General features: G+C 41.0%; 1 protein-coding gene across 5 annotated transcripts in view; it reads left to right on the plus strand.

Annotated features, from left to right (window-relative positions):
• pard3bb (par-3 family cell polarity regulator beta b) overlaps positions 1–14,739 on the plus strand; it is a 1,128,463-nt gene that overhangs the window by 622,987 nt on the left and 490,737 nt on the right. For all 5 annotated transcript variants that reach the window (XM_059967323.1, XM_059967326.1, XM_059967321.1 and 2 more), the window contains one exon: positions 1,585–1,629. In XM_059967323.1, the coding sequence (XP_059823306.1) occupies positions 1,585–1,629 (45 nt within the window). The remainder of the gene's footprint in view (positions 1–1,584; positions 1,630–14,739) is intronic.

Consider the following 14,739-nt stretch of genomic DNA (forward strand, 5'->3'; position numbering starts at 1 on the left):
TGCATTCCAGACCCCCACAACTCTCTGGGAGAAGAAGTTTTTCCTTAACTCTGTCCTAAATGACCTACCCCTTATTCACAAACCATGCCCTCTGGTACTGGACTCTCCCAGCATCTGGAACATATTTCTTGCCTCTATCTTGTCCAATCCCTTAACAATCTTATATGTTGCAATCAGATCCCCTCTCAATCTCCTTAATTCCAGCGTGTCTCTCTAACCTCTCTGCGTAAGACAGTCTTGACATCCCAGGAATTAACCTTGTATAAGGGGACAGTCCACTGTTAATGGCAAGATCCTTAACAGTGTTGATGTACAGAGCAATTTTCATATTCGTAGCTCATTTGGAAGTGGCTGTACAGATTGATAGTGTGGTAAAGAAGGCACATGGAATGTTTGCCTTTGTAAGTTGAGGAATTGAGATGAAGAGTCTGGAAGGTATGATACGGCTGTATAAAACTCTAGTTAGGTCAGATCTGGACTGCGGCATCCAGTTCTGGTAGCTCCATTATAGGAAGTATATCAAGGCTTTTGGAGAGGGTGCAGAAGAGGGTTTTCAGGGTGCTGCCTGGAGTAGAGTGCATGGGCTTTAAGAAGAGGTTGGGCAAACTTGGGTTGTTTTTTCTGGATTGGCAGAGGCTGAGGGGAAATCTGATAGAGGTTTATAAGATTATGAGAGGCATGTATAAAGTAGACAGCTAGTTTTTTTTTCCCCCAGGGTTGAAATGTCTCATATCAGAGGGAGTGCATTTAAGTTAAATTCTAAGTAGATGTGCAGGGCCAGTTCATTGTTGTTCAGAGTGGTAGGTGCTGAGAACACCCTACCTGGGGTGGTGGTGGAAGCAAGTACAATAGAGGTGTTCAAGAGATAGGTACGTGAGTGTGCAGGAAATGGAAGGTTATGGGCATTGTGTAGGCAGAAGGGATCAGTTTAGTTGGGCCTTTTTATTGGCAAAACATTGTAGGTCAAAGGGCCTGTTCCTGTGTTACGTCTCTGTTCTACGAGACAAAGGTGGTGATTGGAGTTAAGGGTGAATCAGATTTGATGGCCCATGGTGAAAAGGTTACATGGGATATAGATCATTTGGAGATATGGGCAGAGAAATGACAGACCAGATTTGGAGTTTGGAGACTTGGTGTAATAGAAACTGGCATTTGAGGTGGAGGGATTAATTAGAAATGATGAGCAATTGCGGGATGTAAAGGGAGGTCTGAATTTCCATTGCTACATTTAAGACCCAGTTGAAAATGTACTTGAAAGATCTAGTAAGAGGTCATAGACAGCAATGAGATAATGATCATTTAAATTTGATATTTAAGTTATTCTAATTGATAAATATTGGCTAAGACATCAGGAGGAACTTAATGCTCTTTGAAGTAGTGTCATAGGACTTCATGTTCATCTGAAAATGTGGATGTGCTGCCGTTCAGTAGTTTAACATCTTGTCTAGCTGCAGCAATCCTGAACATTGGCATAAATTTTGTGTTAAAGTCTCTTTGAGTAGGACTCAGATCGCAGACCTGCAGATGAATAGAAAATTAACAGACTTTTTAAGGGAATTTTAATGACTGCTTTTTGTTTTCCAGTGGCAGATGAAAGTAATGTTGGATCCCTGGCCGTGCACCAATATGGTAAGATATTTTTCTTGTAATACATTCAGTGGTTGACTCGCCCTCATTCAAAAAAAAACAGAGCTCTGACCTAATTCAATTTTTAAAGATGTTTTTCTGTTTCCCTTAGTGTCTGGTATGTAAGTTTAACTTCCAGTGAACTCTTAGTACTTAACATTATAATGTAATATCTTAAAGCACAGAAGCTGACCACTCACACCACTGCCACGTGCAAGTAATCTGTCTTGTTTTTCCCATAACGTAGCCCTGCCTTTTATTGTTTTAAACTTCTGTCCAATTCCCTGTGGAAGGTTACAGTTGAATCTGCTTCCACTTCAGATCTGATCAATCTGTTCCAGATAATTGTGCAAAACAATTTCCTTATTTCACACTTTGTATGTTGTACCATTTATCCATATCTGTGCCCGCAATCCCATCAGTTTATCCTTCCACTTTCCAAGATTTGTGCACCTGTATGCTGATAATTTAGTACTTTACGTTTTATTAAGTTGAAGTATAAAAATGATACATAAGTGTTTCTTCTGCACCATTACTTGTGTGTTGTGCTCACTGTGGCATGATTACTTATTGTGTTAGCTTTGTTTGATCACCTGTTCAGTGAATCTTTTTATGTGTCAAGATCTCCACCCATTCCATATCTGTCTTGTTAGTAACTAGGAGTGAGATGCAAATAAATATATTGGGGATAACCGAACTATGTAACTTATATTTTATGACACCTGCTGTAAGCGGTATGATTAATTTCAGTTTGAATTTACCCCTTCCTACCACATTCCTCCAGGAAATATAAAAAATCATTAGCAAAAAACAAAATCCGTGCATCAGAACAAATGTCCCGTTGTGATCAACATGGGGATGAAGCAACTGAGGATTTTTCGCAGGCTGTTTAAAGAAGTGATCCCACTGCAACTCCCCATTGAGGCAGTAATATCCGTTTAATAGCACATCATGTTGCGATACATATTCCCCATTCTCATCAGTACACAGTACAATCTATCAAAAGAACATCACTGTCCCTTTAACTTTGTTAGGGAAGCTCTTTCTATTTTTTAATCTGTTTATAAGCACACATCATGTTGTGTTGCTTATGGGTGATGGCAAAATGATACTCAACTTCGAGAACCAAGTAATTAAAATTCCTTACCTAAAGGGAAATTGATGCTTTTGTGATTATTAACCCTTGATCTGAGTCTTGCCCTCATCTCAAACTATCCTAATTTGTAAATAAAGTATCTCCCTTTGCCAACTAGTTTGGGCTATAATATTTCATATCAATTGCCCTTAACAATTGTTGATTTAAAAACATAACTGGAGTAGACATTGCTGGAGCAGTGGACTTACTGCACCCTTCCATTCATAATAATTTTGTGCCATAATTTACTGGAAGTGTTACTGCTGACAATATGGCAAGGAACAAGCAAACTAATAAATCCCAAGTCAACTAAATCTAATGTTTGAAAAAGAAACTGGAAGTAAATAGGGATAAATTGCTGAGAAATCAAATACAGAGAGGGAAGGAAGTATGGGCTAGTGAGGGAAATGCAGTCTGTGAGGAAGAGTGAGAAAGATTTTCTTTAAATTTCATTTTGAAAATCTCTTAGAGCGGTTTACTGCCTGAGGTGCCACTGCTTAAATTTTTCACTTTCTGGTCAGAGGAGTTTGGTGTCACTTTAAAAATTATCACATTAATAAAAGAATACTTAGGATGTTACTTACCAGACTTGATGTGCTGTGGGTGTTATAATGGGTTTTGCATGTGCAATTTGAGCAAGTTTATAAAAATAACAGAGAGGTTAAGGGTGAGATGCCATTTGTGCAATGCAGACAGCAGGCAATATGAAATCTACCAATGAGTTCTTGGGATTCTTAACGCAGCATATCTCTTAATCTCCTGAGTTTGGTCAATTTAAACACTAATAACGGCATGTGTCCAGTAAATTCACACCCAATATGCCTGACTGCTGTGCCTGACAAATCTTAATCTCTTCCATAACACGCTTGATGATCAAGCCTAATATTAGTAAAAGCCTCAGAAGGAAGGAATGTTTAACTTCATGGTCATTCATTTATGACTCTAATGATTTGTTTGTGCCTGTAATATGATCTTGAGCCAGGGTCAGGTGCAGTTACAATGACATGGTATAGGACCACTTTGGGTGATGCACCAAGGTGCCAGGCCATGCAATGAGGCTTCTTGAAGTGTTGATAACTATAGAACATGTTTGGGAAAGATACGGGCAGTTCACTTAATGTCCAGTGCTTTAATTGGTCCTATTGACATGGATTTGAAAGTATGTGCATGAGAAGCATTAACCAGAGAAAATGACACTTCTACAAGCAACTTGTACTTTGGAGAAACAAGAGACTATAGATTCTGGAATCTGGAGCAAAAAAAATTGCTGGAGGAACTCAGCAGGTCGGATGTATGTAGGAGAGGAATTGTTGATGTTTTGGGTTGAGACCCTGCATTTTGTGTTTATCTTCAATTTGTATTTATAGAGTGGCTTATCATTGCAAACAGCCTCTGGGTGCATCACATGAGCATTATCAAAACAAATTGTGATTCCACCAGATAAGATGGCCGAAAGTTTGCTTCAAGAGGTAGAGCTTGAGCATTTTAAAGAAGGGAGAAGTGGACAAGATGTTGGGAGGTTTTGAGAGGGAATTCCAGAGCTTTGAAGTCCTGCCTGTCAGTGGTAGATCACTTCAGATAGGATCAAGAAGCATTTCAGAAGGTAGTAGATTATCGATGAGACTAAGTTGCAAAAGTCTTGAGGTCCCTAAACCGCACTGTAGATCAGTGAGTCAAAGTAATGGTTAACAAGCTTTGTGCTGAATTAGTTTTTGTACTGTTTCATGTAGCACCATGGTCCTGAAAAAGTCTCATTTTTACTGTGTACTGTACCAGCAGTTATGGTTGAAACGACAATAGAATGTGACTTGACTTGACACATGGCAGCAGTTAAAAGCAGAACTTTGCAAAATACAGGGTGGGAGACCTATGACATTGGAATTTTCTGATATTTACTGGCTGAGTGGATGGTCACGTTTGACAAATCTTATTGAATTTTTTGAAGAGGTTACTAGGAAAGTTGATGAGGGTAAAGCAGTGGATGTTGTCTATATGGACTTCGGTAAGACCTTTGACAAAGTTTCACACGGAAGGTTAGTTAAGAAGGTTCAATCGTTAGGTATTAATATTGAAGTAGTAAAATGGATTCAACAGTGGCTGGATGGGAGATGCTAGAGAGTAGTGGTGGATAAATGTTTGTCAGTTTGGAGGCCGGTGACTAGTGGTGTACCTCAGGGATCTGTACTGGGTCCAATGTTGTTTGTCGTATACATTAATGATCTGGATGATGGGGTGGTAAATTGGATTAGTAAGTATGCAGATGATACTAAGATAGGTGGCGTTGTGGATAATGAAGTAGGTTTTCAAAGCTTGCAGAGAGATTTAGGCCAGTTAGAAGAGTGGCTGAAAGATGGCAGATGGAGTTTAATGCTGATAAGTGTGAGGTGCTACATTTTGGAAGGACTAATCAAAATAGGACATGCATGGTAAATAGTAGGGCATTAAGGAATGCAGTAGAACAGAGTGATCTAGGAATAATGGTGCATAGTTCCCTGAAAGTGGAATCTCGTGGATAGGATGGTGAAGAAAGCTTTTGGTATGCTGGCCTTTATAAACTAGAGCATTGAGTATAGGAGTTGGGATGTAATGCTAAAATTTTACAAGGCATTGGTGAGGCCAAATTTGGAGTATTGTGTACAGTTCTGGTCACTGAATTATGGGAAAGATGTCAACAAAATAGAGAGAGTACAGAGGAGATTTACTAGAATGTTACCTGGATTTCAGCACCTAAGTTACAGAGAAAGGTTGAACAAGTTAGGTCTTTATTCTTTGGAGCGTAGAAGGTTGAGGGGGGACTTGATAGGGGTATTTAGAATTATGAGTGGGATAGATAGAGTTGATGTAGTTAGGCTTTTTTTCCATTGAGAGTAGGGGAGATTCAAACAAGAGGACATGAGTTGCGAGTTAAGGGGCAAAAGTTTAGGGGTAACATGAGGGGGAACTTCTTTACTCAGAGAGTGGTAGCTGTGTGGAACGAGCTTCCAGTAGAAGTGGTAGAGGCAGGTTCGACTTTGTCATTTAAAAAACAATTGGATTGATATATGGACAGGAAAGGAATGGAGGGTTATGGGCTGAGTGCAGGTAAGTGGGACTAGGTGAGAGTAAGCGTTCGGCACGGACTAGAAGGGCCGAGTTGGCCTGTTTCCGTGTTGTAATTGTTATATGGTTATATGAGTGGCAGTCGTATTTAGACAGGAGACAACCAACAAAGGTAGGGGGAAGTGAAATTAGGTGGATACAGGCTGCCAGAATTGGTAAAGCATGAGAATATTGGAGGGTGTTCCGTGGAAGAATTTGTAAAGAAGGATGAAGATTTAAAAGTATGTAGAATGATTTCAGTTCAGAGAGTCAGCTGCCTAATGTAGACACAAGAAAAAATTTCTTCCATTTAATCCAGTTTTATTCAGCCACTTGAGTAATATGTTGGATCTGAACAATCAATGAACAATCCATTTTAATTTCACTCTTCATATTGTATTCAGGATTGTTTGTAAAGAACATTTTATTTTCTTCTGGCTTGAGTGATTTCAGGTAATGGAAGTCGGTTTTGTATATATACATATTTCATGATGATGAATGCAACAATTCCTCGCTGTCAAATACAATCTAAGTATAAGATAGTTACTGGTACATCTAATACACAATTCAAGAGGAATTTCCTCATTCAGAGAAGGATGGAATGGGCAGCTCAATATCACAAGTAATTGTTGATGTGAATTGTACAGATATAGTTCAAGGGAAGCTCCTGTGTCTCAGCTGGTTTGGCTATGTTAGAATGGGAGTAGAAACATGGAAAAACAATATGGCCCAGGTCAATGTGCTATAAACTTGTTCTTAACGATGTTAACTTCCATGTATTGGAAAATATTTATTACATCAATAACTTAGGGTTTCACTTTTATTCTTTGAACAAATGCTTGTATGTGCCAGCTTCTTTTCTGAAACTTCATCCATCGCAGTAAGAAAAGACTGTAATCTCATGAATGTGCCAGTATGACACCAGCCAAGAGGTGTGACTGTTGAGAGGAAGGAGGGAAGAGGAGAGGTGGAGGAAAGGGGAAGGAACCCTTTGCAGAGCATCTGTTCAGTAGCATTGCTGGCAGTGTGTTTAATCCATTCATGTATCCAGTGATGGGATCTCTCTCTGCCAAGCATTTGATAGTGTCACTTTCATTTGATGAGGCTAACCTTTAGAGGTCTTCTGTAAAATTCATTGTGTACAATTTTCAGGATGTGTTGAAAAAAATTATGAATGATACGGCTGGATGCCATAAGGATTAGAAATGTAATTGTCATTATCCATTCTCCAGTGTATTTATATATGTGTACGATATGTTGTGTAAAGCCAAATGCTAGGCTTAAAATCGAAGTTGCAATTTAATTCTGTATTCAGGTGAGGTTCATTACCCAGACTGGAGGTTTATTCATGTAGATTACAATGCCATCTGAACCTACTTCAATTAGATTACAGACTTGTAATTCACTCTCTGCTACCATTCATTCTGTATTTTCTAGAAATATGTCTTGTTAGAGAAACCTAAAAGAATTAGAATTAGATCAGTATGTGAGCAGCAGCTGGATTCAGTTACCCAATCCATCCCTGTAAGCGAGGAGTGGTGTTATTAATGCTGGTGATTCCTCCAGTTTCGCTGTGATTGATTAGACCTTAATGTCTGGCAGCGTGCAAGTGGAATGCCGTGGCTCAGGAGACGACAACAGCCTCATGTTCAGCAATTCCAGCTGTTTTTTTTAGTGTGCTTCTACACTTTGACTTTCCAATAAGGAAGAAGTCAGTCATTTATTCTTCACTTCCAGATTAACCATTGCACATTCTTTATTAAGAGAAAACAGCACCTCATTAGGGCACCCAGCCTTTCTTCCAGCCGCTGTACATTTTTTCAGATGTCGAACCGTGACAAATCTGCCAATTTATTTTCAGTTGTTTTGGCTCCCTTAAAGGGATACCGATGCTGTTGAAATGTGTTGTTGATTTACCCTGGCATCTGGCTTGACAAAATGTTTTATTTGTATTTTTTAGAACAAGCTCTTCTAGAGACTAAGTCTGGTTTGGAAGTTCCCTGTTTCAGTGATCTTGAGACCCCTTGCAGATCAGAACAGAAAACAAGGGAACAAATCAGACATACTGGTGATTTTACTGTTTTGGCTTTGAACCTGTAGTTCAAATGCAATGAGTCAGCTTCCATCCTTACCTTATGTCTGTAATTATAACCTGTCTTGGGTAAATGGCCTTTTATAAAGGGTGGCGTTTATTGTAGTAGAATGCTCCTGTTGTGACCTGGTTGGGAAGTTGGGCAGGAATACTTTTGCTGCCTTTTGATAGGGACCCATGTCACAGATAGCCACACTGCAGCATTTACAACACAAAAATGAGCTTCTACAGCAATATATTTATACAGTGCATTTCATAATTCTGGATGCTCCAAAGCACTTTGTTGTCAAAGATAACTGCACAGTTCCATTTGCAATTCCTCAAATGAATGTTGCAATCTATCAAGATTGGAATAATACCTTGGCACTGTCTGAAAAATGACTGTACAGCACCCAAGTGCTGGGCGATGACTGTCTTTAACAAACATCTGAATATGTCTTCCAGTGACACTAAGTCCAGTCAACATCATCAACCCCCTATCATCAAAATTACAGTGGCTGTCTTTGACAAGCCATACAGATGCTGATCTCCAAAGCTTGTTTATACCTTTTTTTCCCCATCATTGCTAATGGCATTGAGGAACCCAGTAAAACTGAGTCAGTGAGATTCATGGAAAATGTCTCCCATATCTAATCCCATGGATATATGTGAGAAGATTAAGTACTGACGGAGTGGGATTACTCTGAGAGCCAGAATCAGGCTCCATGAGCTGGACAGCCTCCTCCTGTGTTGTAAAGAAGGTGTGAAAAGTGACAGAACACTCTCTACTTGATTGGATGATGAATACAGCTTCAATAATGCTTCTATATTTGCCTTAAATATGCAGCCATTCTATATTTAAGAGAAATTTGGATAAGCACATGGATGGGAAGGCAATGGAGAGCTCTGGTTCAGGTGCAGATCAACGAGATCAGGCAGAATAATGGTTTGGCATGGACTAGATGGGCTAAAGGGCCTGTTTATGTGCTGTAATGCTCCGTGACTCTGTAATGTCAGCCACTCAATTGACACCTAATTCTCCACCCTAAACATTCATTTCATCAAAAACTTACTTACCTGCACTGTCTACCTGCAAGTTGTACGGTAACAATGTACCAAGGTATTCCTGCATTAATTAACTCTGCCGCATAAAAGGGCAAAGCTCCTGGTACATTGGAAGGAAGTTCTTTTGCAAGTTCTCCTCTACATCAAAACCACCTGTTAGAAACAATATTAATGTTCCTTCATTATTTCTGCCTCTAAATCCTGAAAAAATCCCCTTAAAGTACTGTAGGTATGCTTTTACCACACTCAAGAAAGTAGCTCACCTTGTCAAGGGAATGTGAGATAGGTGATAAATGTTGCCCTCGCCACATTCTTGTAAATGAATGATTAAGAAAAACAAGTACTGTTTGAAATATACTCAAAATTTCTGCTGTCAAAAAAACACCATCCATTTTGTGCAGAGGAAGCTCCCATAGCAAGGTGATAAATAAGCAGGTACTCTGTTAAAGCTATTAAATGTTGAAGGATAAACAAATGCCAGCACCTGAGATCAGAGTGCTTAAAATTCCACTTTTTCACATTTCAGTTACCAGGGAAAACGTCACAAAGGAAATAGAGATCTCCCCACCACTCTACACAATGAATGTTCTGTTAAACGTGATGATCATTCTTGGGATGATAAGTTTCTCAGGGTCCATCTTTGTATCTTGTGGATACAAAGGAGGGGAGATTAGATGGGATGTATGACTTGTAAGGGAGTTAGCCCAATATCTTAAACATTACCTACTTCAGCCACAATTGTCTTAATGTCTGGAGCATGCTCCTGAAAAAATTTTAGGTTAACCGAATAAATTAAAATGCTCTAAAGTGGTTCCCTTCATAATTATCTGAAATAATGAGGATATTGGCAAGAGAAAGAGACCGGATGAATGGAGGGAAACTTACTTCTGATTTCAAGCTGTTTTGAAGCATTTTTATTGTGAAGGAGTTAAATTTTGTCTTTTCTGAAGAGAATTTGGAAGTGCATTGCTTCATTCTCTAACTGATTCTGGCCAACAAATGTAGTTTGTATTTGACAACTAGAAAGGTTAAAAAGTTAGCACCACTCTCAAATACATGAGTTCATTGAACTTTCCTGAGGGCTTCAGCACACGTCGTCGTGTCTGTGGGTACCTCTTGAAGTAATGTCTTCAATGTAATGGTGCTAAAGGCAAATTGCAGTCTGTTGCCACATGCATGAAAGGGATTCCAGCATAAACAACAAACAAAACCCTATTTTAATGTGAATTCATGCTACCTCTATTAGTGATCCAGTTCTTTAAGCAAAACATATCCAGTAAGTGGTTTCTTTGAATTTAGTGAATAGTCTGATGAAGGTCAACATTCTTCAAGCTGCTGTTCCCAATAATGTGCCCTTTGGAGTTGCCAAAAGCTAGGGGTCCAGAGTATACAGTCTGGGAAAGGAAGAGAGTTACTTGCCAGAAAAGTGACACATTAACTGCTGGGTTAATCTGTTATAGCATTTGGTATACTGTTTTCAGGCATTTGGTTTTAACTCTAGACTGCTGGCAATTCCAGGGAAATCTGTATTCCCTGGTCAGCTATTTTTTTTTTCGTTCTGAAGAATTTGGTTTGAAACAATGTGATGTTAAAAAAAATTCCCATACACCCTTTCTTGAAATGGAGTCCTTGTCAGAGGCCAAAGAAACTTTATTACTGTAATAGCATTGTGCTACCAACTATATACTTCAGCAAGTAAACTAAAAAGAAAGAAAGCAACAAATGTACTCTTACGTAATGGCAAACAAGATTGCTGTCTGCCAGAGTGGTGCAGTAAACTGCGTTTAAAAAGTGCACATGCTGTTCCTGATAGTTCAGGGTTTTTTTTTCCCCAAGGTGGGACAGTGTGCTAGCAGATTTAATTATTGCGGTAGTTTAATTTTTATGAATATTTGTTCATGGGACACAGACGTTGCAAGCAATGCTGCAGTTTATTGTTCATTCTTACGCTCAACACCTTACGAACAGCTTCTCTCCCTCCACCCAGGTTTCTGAACGCAGCCTATTTTTTCTCTCTTTTTGCACTGCTTATTTAATCGTTTTTATATATATTTCTTTTTGTAATTTATAGCGTATTTTATGTATTGCAATTTACTGCTGCTACAAAACGACAAATTTTGTGACATATGTTGGTAATAATAAACCTAATTCTGATTCCTTATTGCTTGTAGGGCACATCACATAAGGATTGCAAATTTCCTTCCCTGATGGATGTTGGTGAACCAGATGTTTTTTTTAAACAACCATTTCTGGCTTTTTTTTTTAAGTCTAGATCTGTTTAATTACTTAAATTTAAGTCCCCCAACTGCCATAGTCAGGTTCATACTTATGTCTTGGATCAAAGGTCCAGGACGTTGACTGGTAGTCCAGTAACTTAACTGCTACATTAATATAGCAGATTTAAATCATTAGATCATTTCAATTAAAACAGAAAAACTTCAAATGAATAGAAGTCATCTGTACCCTGTTGGCAGCCATACCTTAAGCAATCTGTTCTTTAGTTCAGGCATTCCTTCTCTTAAACCTCTACCTCTCAGCCTGTTACCTCTTTCAGGGAGCTCATTAAAACCTACCGTTCTGCCCAATTTTGAGGCACATGTTATTGTATCCCTTTATGGTTTCGTCTCTGATTTTCCCAGTTGCTGCTCCTGGGACATGTTAAGCATTTTAAGTCCATTAAGTGTTATGTGGCGTGTTTTTGCTACTATGGCATGTTTGAGGCTTTCTGACCTTGGTAGCAGCTCCAAGTGCTCGCTTTTATTGTTTGCATGATTTGTTTTTTTTTTCCCTCTCTGCACGTTGGGCGCTTGACAGTCTTGTTTTTTTAATGTGTTCTGTTGTATTTCTCTGTCTTGTGACTGCCTGAAAGGAGACAAATCTCAAGGTTGTATAAAATATACATACTTTTATAATAAATATACTTTGAAATGAAATATTAAATTTTATTTCATTTGGAGTTCATTCTAGTCTTTTGAGAATACTTATTCCTCTACACTTAAAACAGATTTTTTTTTTGTCTACTTATTTTGTTGCTGTTTGCCAGATCTTACTGTATGTAAATCTGTTACTGCCTCCCTTAAGTAACAGAGGTGAATATATTTCAAAAGTACTCATTTAGTTGTAAAGTAATTGGAACATTTTAATGTTTGGAAGTCTTTCTTTGGATCCATAAGCCTCACTCATTACTGTATACTTAATTTCTTTAATTTAAATTCATCTCAAAATAAATAAACAAACAAACACAAAATGCTGGCAGAACTCAGCAGGCCAGACAGCATCTATGGGAGGAGGTAGTGACGACGTTTCGGGCCGAAACCCTTCATCAGGAGTGAAGTAACGTGGGATGGTCGAGGGAGGATAAGAAGTGGGTGGAGGGATAAAGTAGAGAGCTGGGAAGTGATAGGCTGGAGGGAAATGGGCCAGGGGAGGGTAGAGAATTATGGGAAATAAAAGAGAAAGAAAGGTAGGGCTGGGGGGAGATTATAGTGAGTGGGGGGAAAAAGAGAGAGACAGAGAACCAGACTAAAATAATAGATAGGGATGGGGTGGGGGGGGGAGGGATATCAACAGAGGTCAGTGAGTTGGATGTTCATGCCGGCAGGAAGGAGGCTACCCAGGCGGGAGATAAGGTATTGCTCCATCGACCTGCGTGTGGCCTCATCTTGACGGTAGAGGAGGCCATGGACAGACATGTCGGAGTGGGAGTGGTCTGTGGAATTGAAGTGTGTGGCCACAGGGAGATCCCGCCACTGCTGGAGGACTGAGCGCCGGTGTTCGGCGAAACAGTCTCCCAGTCTGCGGCAGATCTCCCCAATGTATAAATGGCCACATTGGGAGCACTGGATACAGTATATCACCCCAGTTGACTCACAGGTGAAGTGGTGCCTCAACTGAAAGGACTGTCTGGGGCCTGGGATGGTGGTGAGGGAAGAAGTGTGGGGACAGGTGTAGCACTTCTTCTGTTTGCAGGAATGAGTACCCGGAGGGAGATCGGTGGGGAGGGATGGGGGGGATGAATGGACAAGGGAGTCGCGTAAGGAGTGATCCCTGCGGAAAGCCGAGAGTTGGGGGGAGGAGAAAATGTGGCTGGTGGTGGGATCACGTAGGAGGTGGCGGAAGTTACGGAGGATTATACGTTGGATCTGTAGGCTGGTAGGGTGATAGTTGAGGACCAGGAGGACTCTATCCCTGGTGTGCTGGCGGGGGGATGGGGTGAGGGCAGAGGTGCGTGAAATACGGGAGACGCGATGGAGGGCAGAGTTGATAGAGGATGAAGGGAAGCCCCTTTCTTTAAAAAAGGAAATGCTCCCACACCCCGTTTCCAGCTCCTACCCAAGATCCACAAACCTGCCTGTCCAGGTAGACCTATTGTCTCAGCTTGCTCCTGCCCCACCGAACTCATTTCTGCATTCCTTGATACTGTTTTATACCCTCTCGTTCAATCCCTTCCCACCTATGTTCGTGACACTTCTCATGCTCTGGATTTTTTCAATGATTTTCAAGTTCCCTGGCCCCTATCGTCCTATTTTCATCATGGATGTCCAGTCCCTATATACCTCCACCCCCCCCCCCCCCACCAGGAAGGTCTCAAAGCTCTCAGTTTCTTTTTGGATTCCAGACCCAACCAGTTCCCCTCTCCCACCACTCTCCTCCATCTAGCGGAATTGGTTCTTACTCTTAATAGTTTCTCCTTCGGCTCCTCCCTTCAAACTAAAGGTGTAGCCATGGGCACCCTTAAAGGTCCCAGCTATGCCTGCCTTTTTGTTGGCTTTGTGGAACAGTCCATGTTCCAAGCCTATACTGGTATCCATCCCCCACTTTTCCTTCGCTACATCAACGACTGCATTGGTGCTGCCTCCTGCATGCATGCTGAGCTCGTTGGTTTCATCAACTTTGCATCCAACTTCCACCCTGCCCTCAAGTTTACCTGATCCATTTCTGACACCTCCGTGCCCTTCCTTGATCTCTCTATCTCTGTCTCTGGAGACAGCTTATCTACTGATGTCTACTATAAGCCCATGGACTCTCACAGCTACCTGGACTATTCCTCTTCCCACCCTGTTACTTGTAAAAGTGCCATACCCTTCTCTCAATTCCTCCATCTCCACCGCATCTGCTCTCAGAATGAGGCTTTTCATTCCAGGATGAAGGAGATGTCTTCCTTTTTTAAAGAAAGGGGCTTCCCTACCTCCACCATCAACTCTGCCCTCAAACACATCTCTCCCATTTCACGCACATCTGCTGTCACCCTCATCCTCCCACCACCCCACTTGGGATAGGGTTCCTCTTGTCTTCACCTACCACCCCACCAGCCTCCATGTTGAACTTATAATTCTCCATAACTTCCACCATCTCCAACGGGATCCCACTACCAAACACATCTTTCCCTCCCCCCACTTTCTGCTTTCCACAGGGATCGCTCCCTTGTCCATTCATCCCCCCCCCCCCCCCCCCCATCCCTTCCCACCGATCTCCCTCCTGGCACTTATCCTTGTAAACGGAACAAGTGCTATACCTGCCCTTACACTTCCTCCCTCACCACCATTCAGGGCCCCAGACATTCCTTCCAGGTGAGGTGACACTTCACCTGAGAGTCGGCTGGTGTGATATACTGCGTCCAGCGTTCCTGGTGCGGCCTTCTATATATTGGTGAGACCCAACGCAGACTGGGAGACTGTTTCACTGAACACCTATTCTCTGTCTGCCAGAGGAAGCAAGATCTCGCAGTGGCCACACATTTTAATTCCACATCCCATTCCCAACC

This window comes from Hypanus sabinus, chromosome 4 (genome assembly GCF_030144855.1).
Source record: "Hypanus sabinus isolate sHypSab1 chromosome 4, sHypSab1.hap1, whole genome shotgun sequence".
NCBI lineage: Eukaryota > Metazoa > Chordata > Chondrichthyes > Myliobatiformes > Dasyatidae > Hypanus > Hypanus sabinus.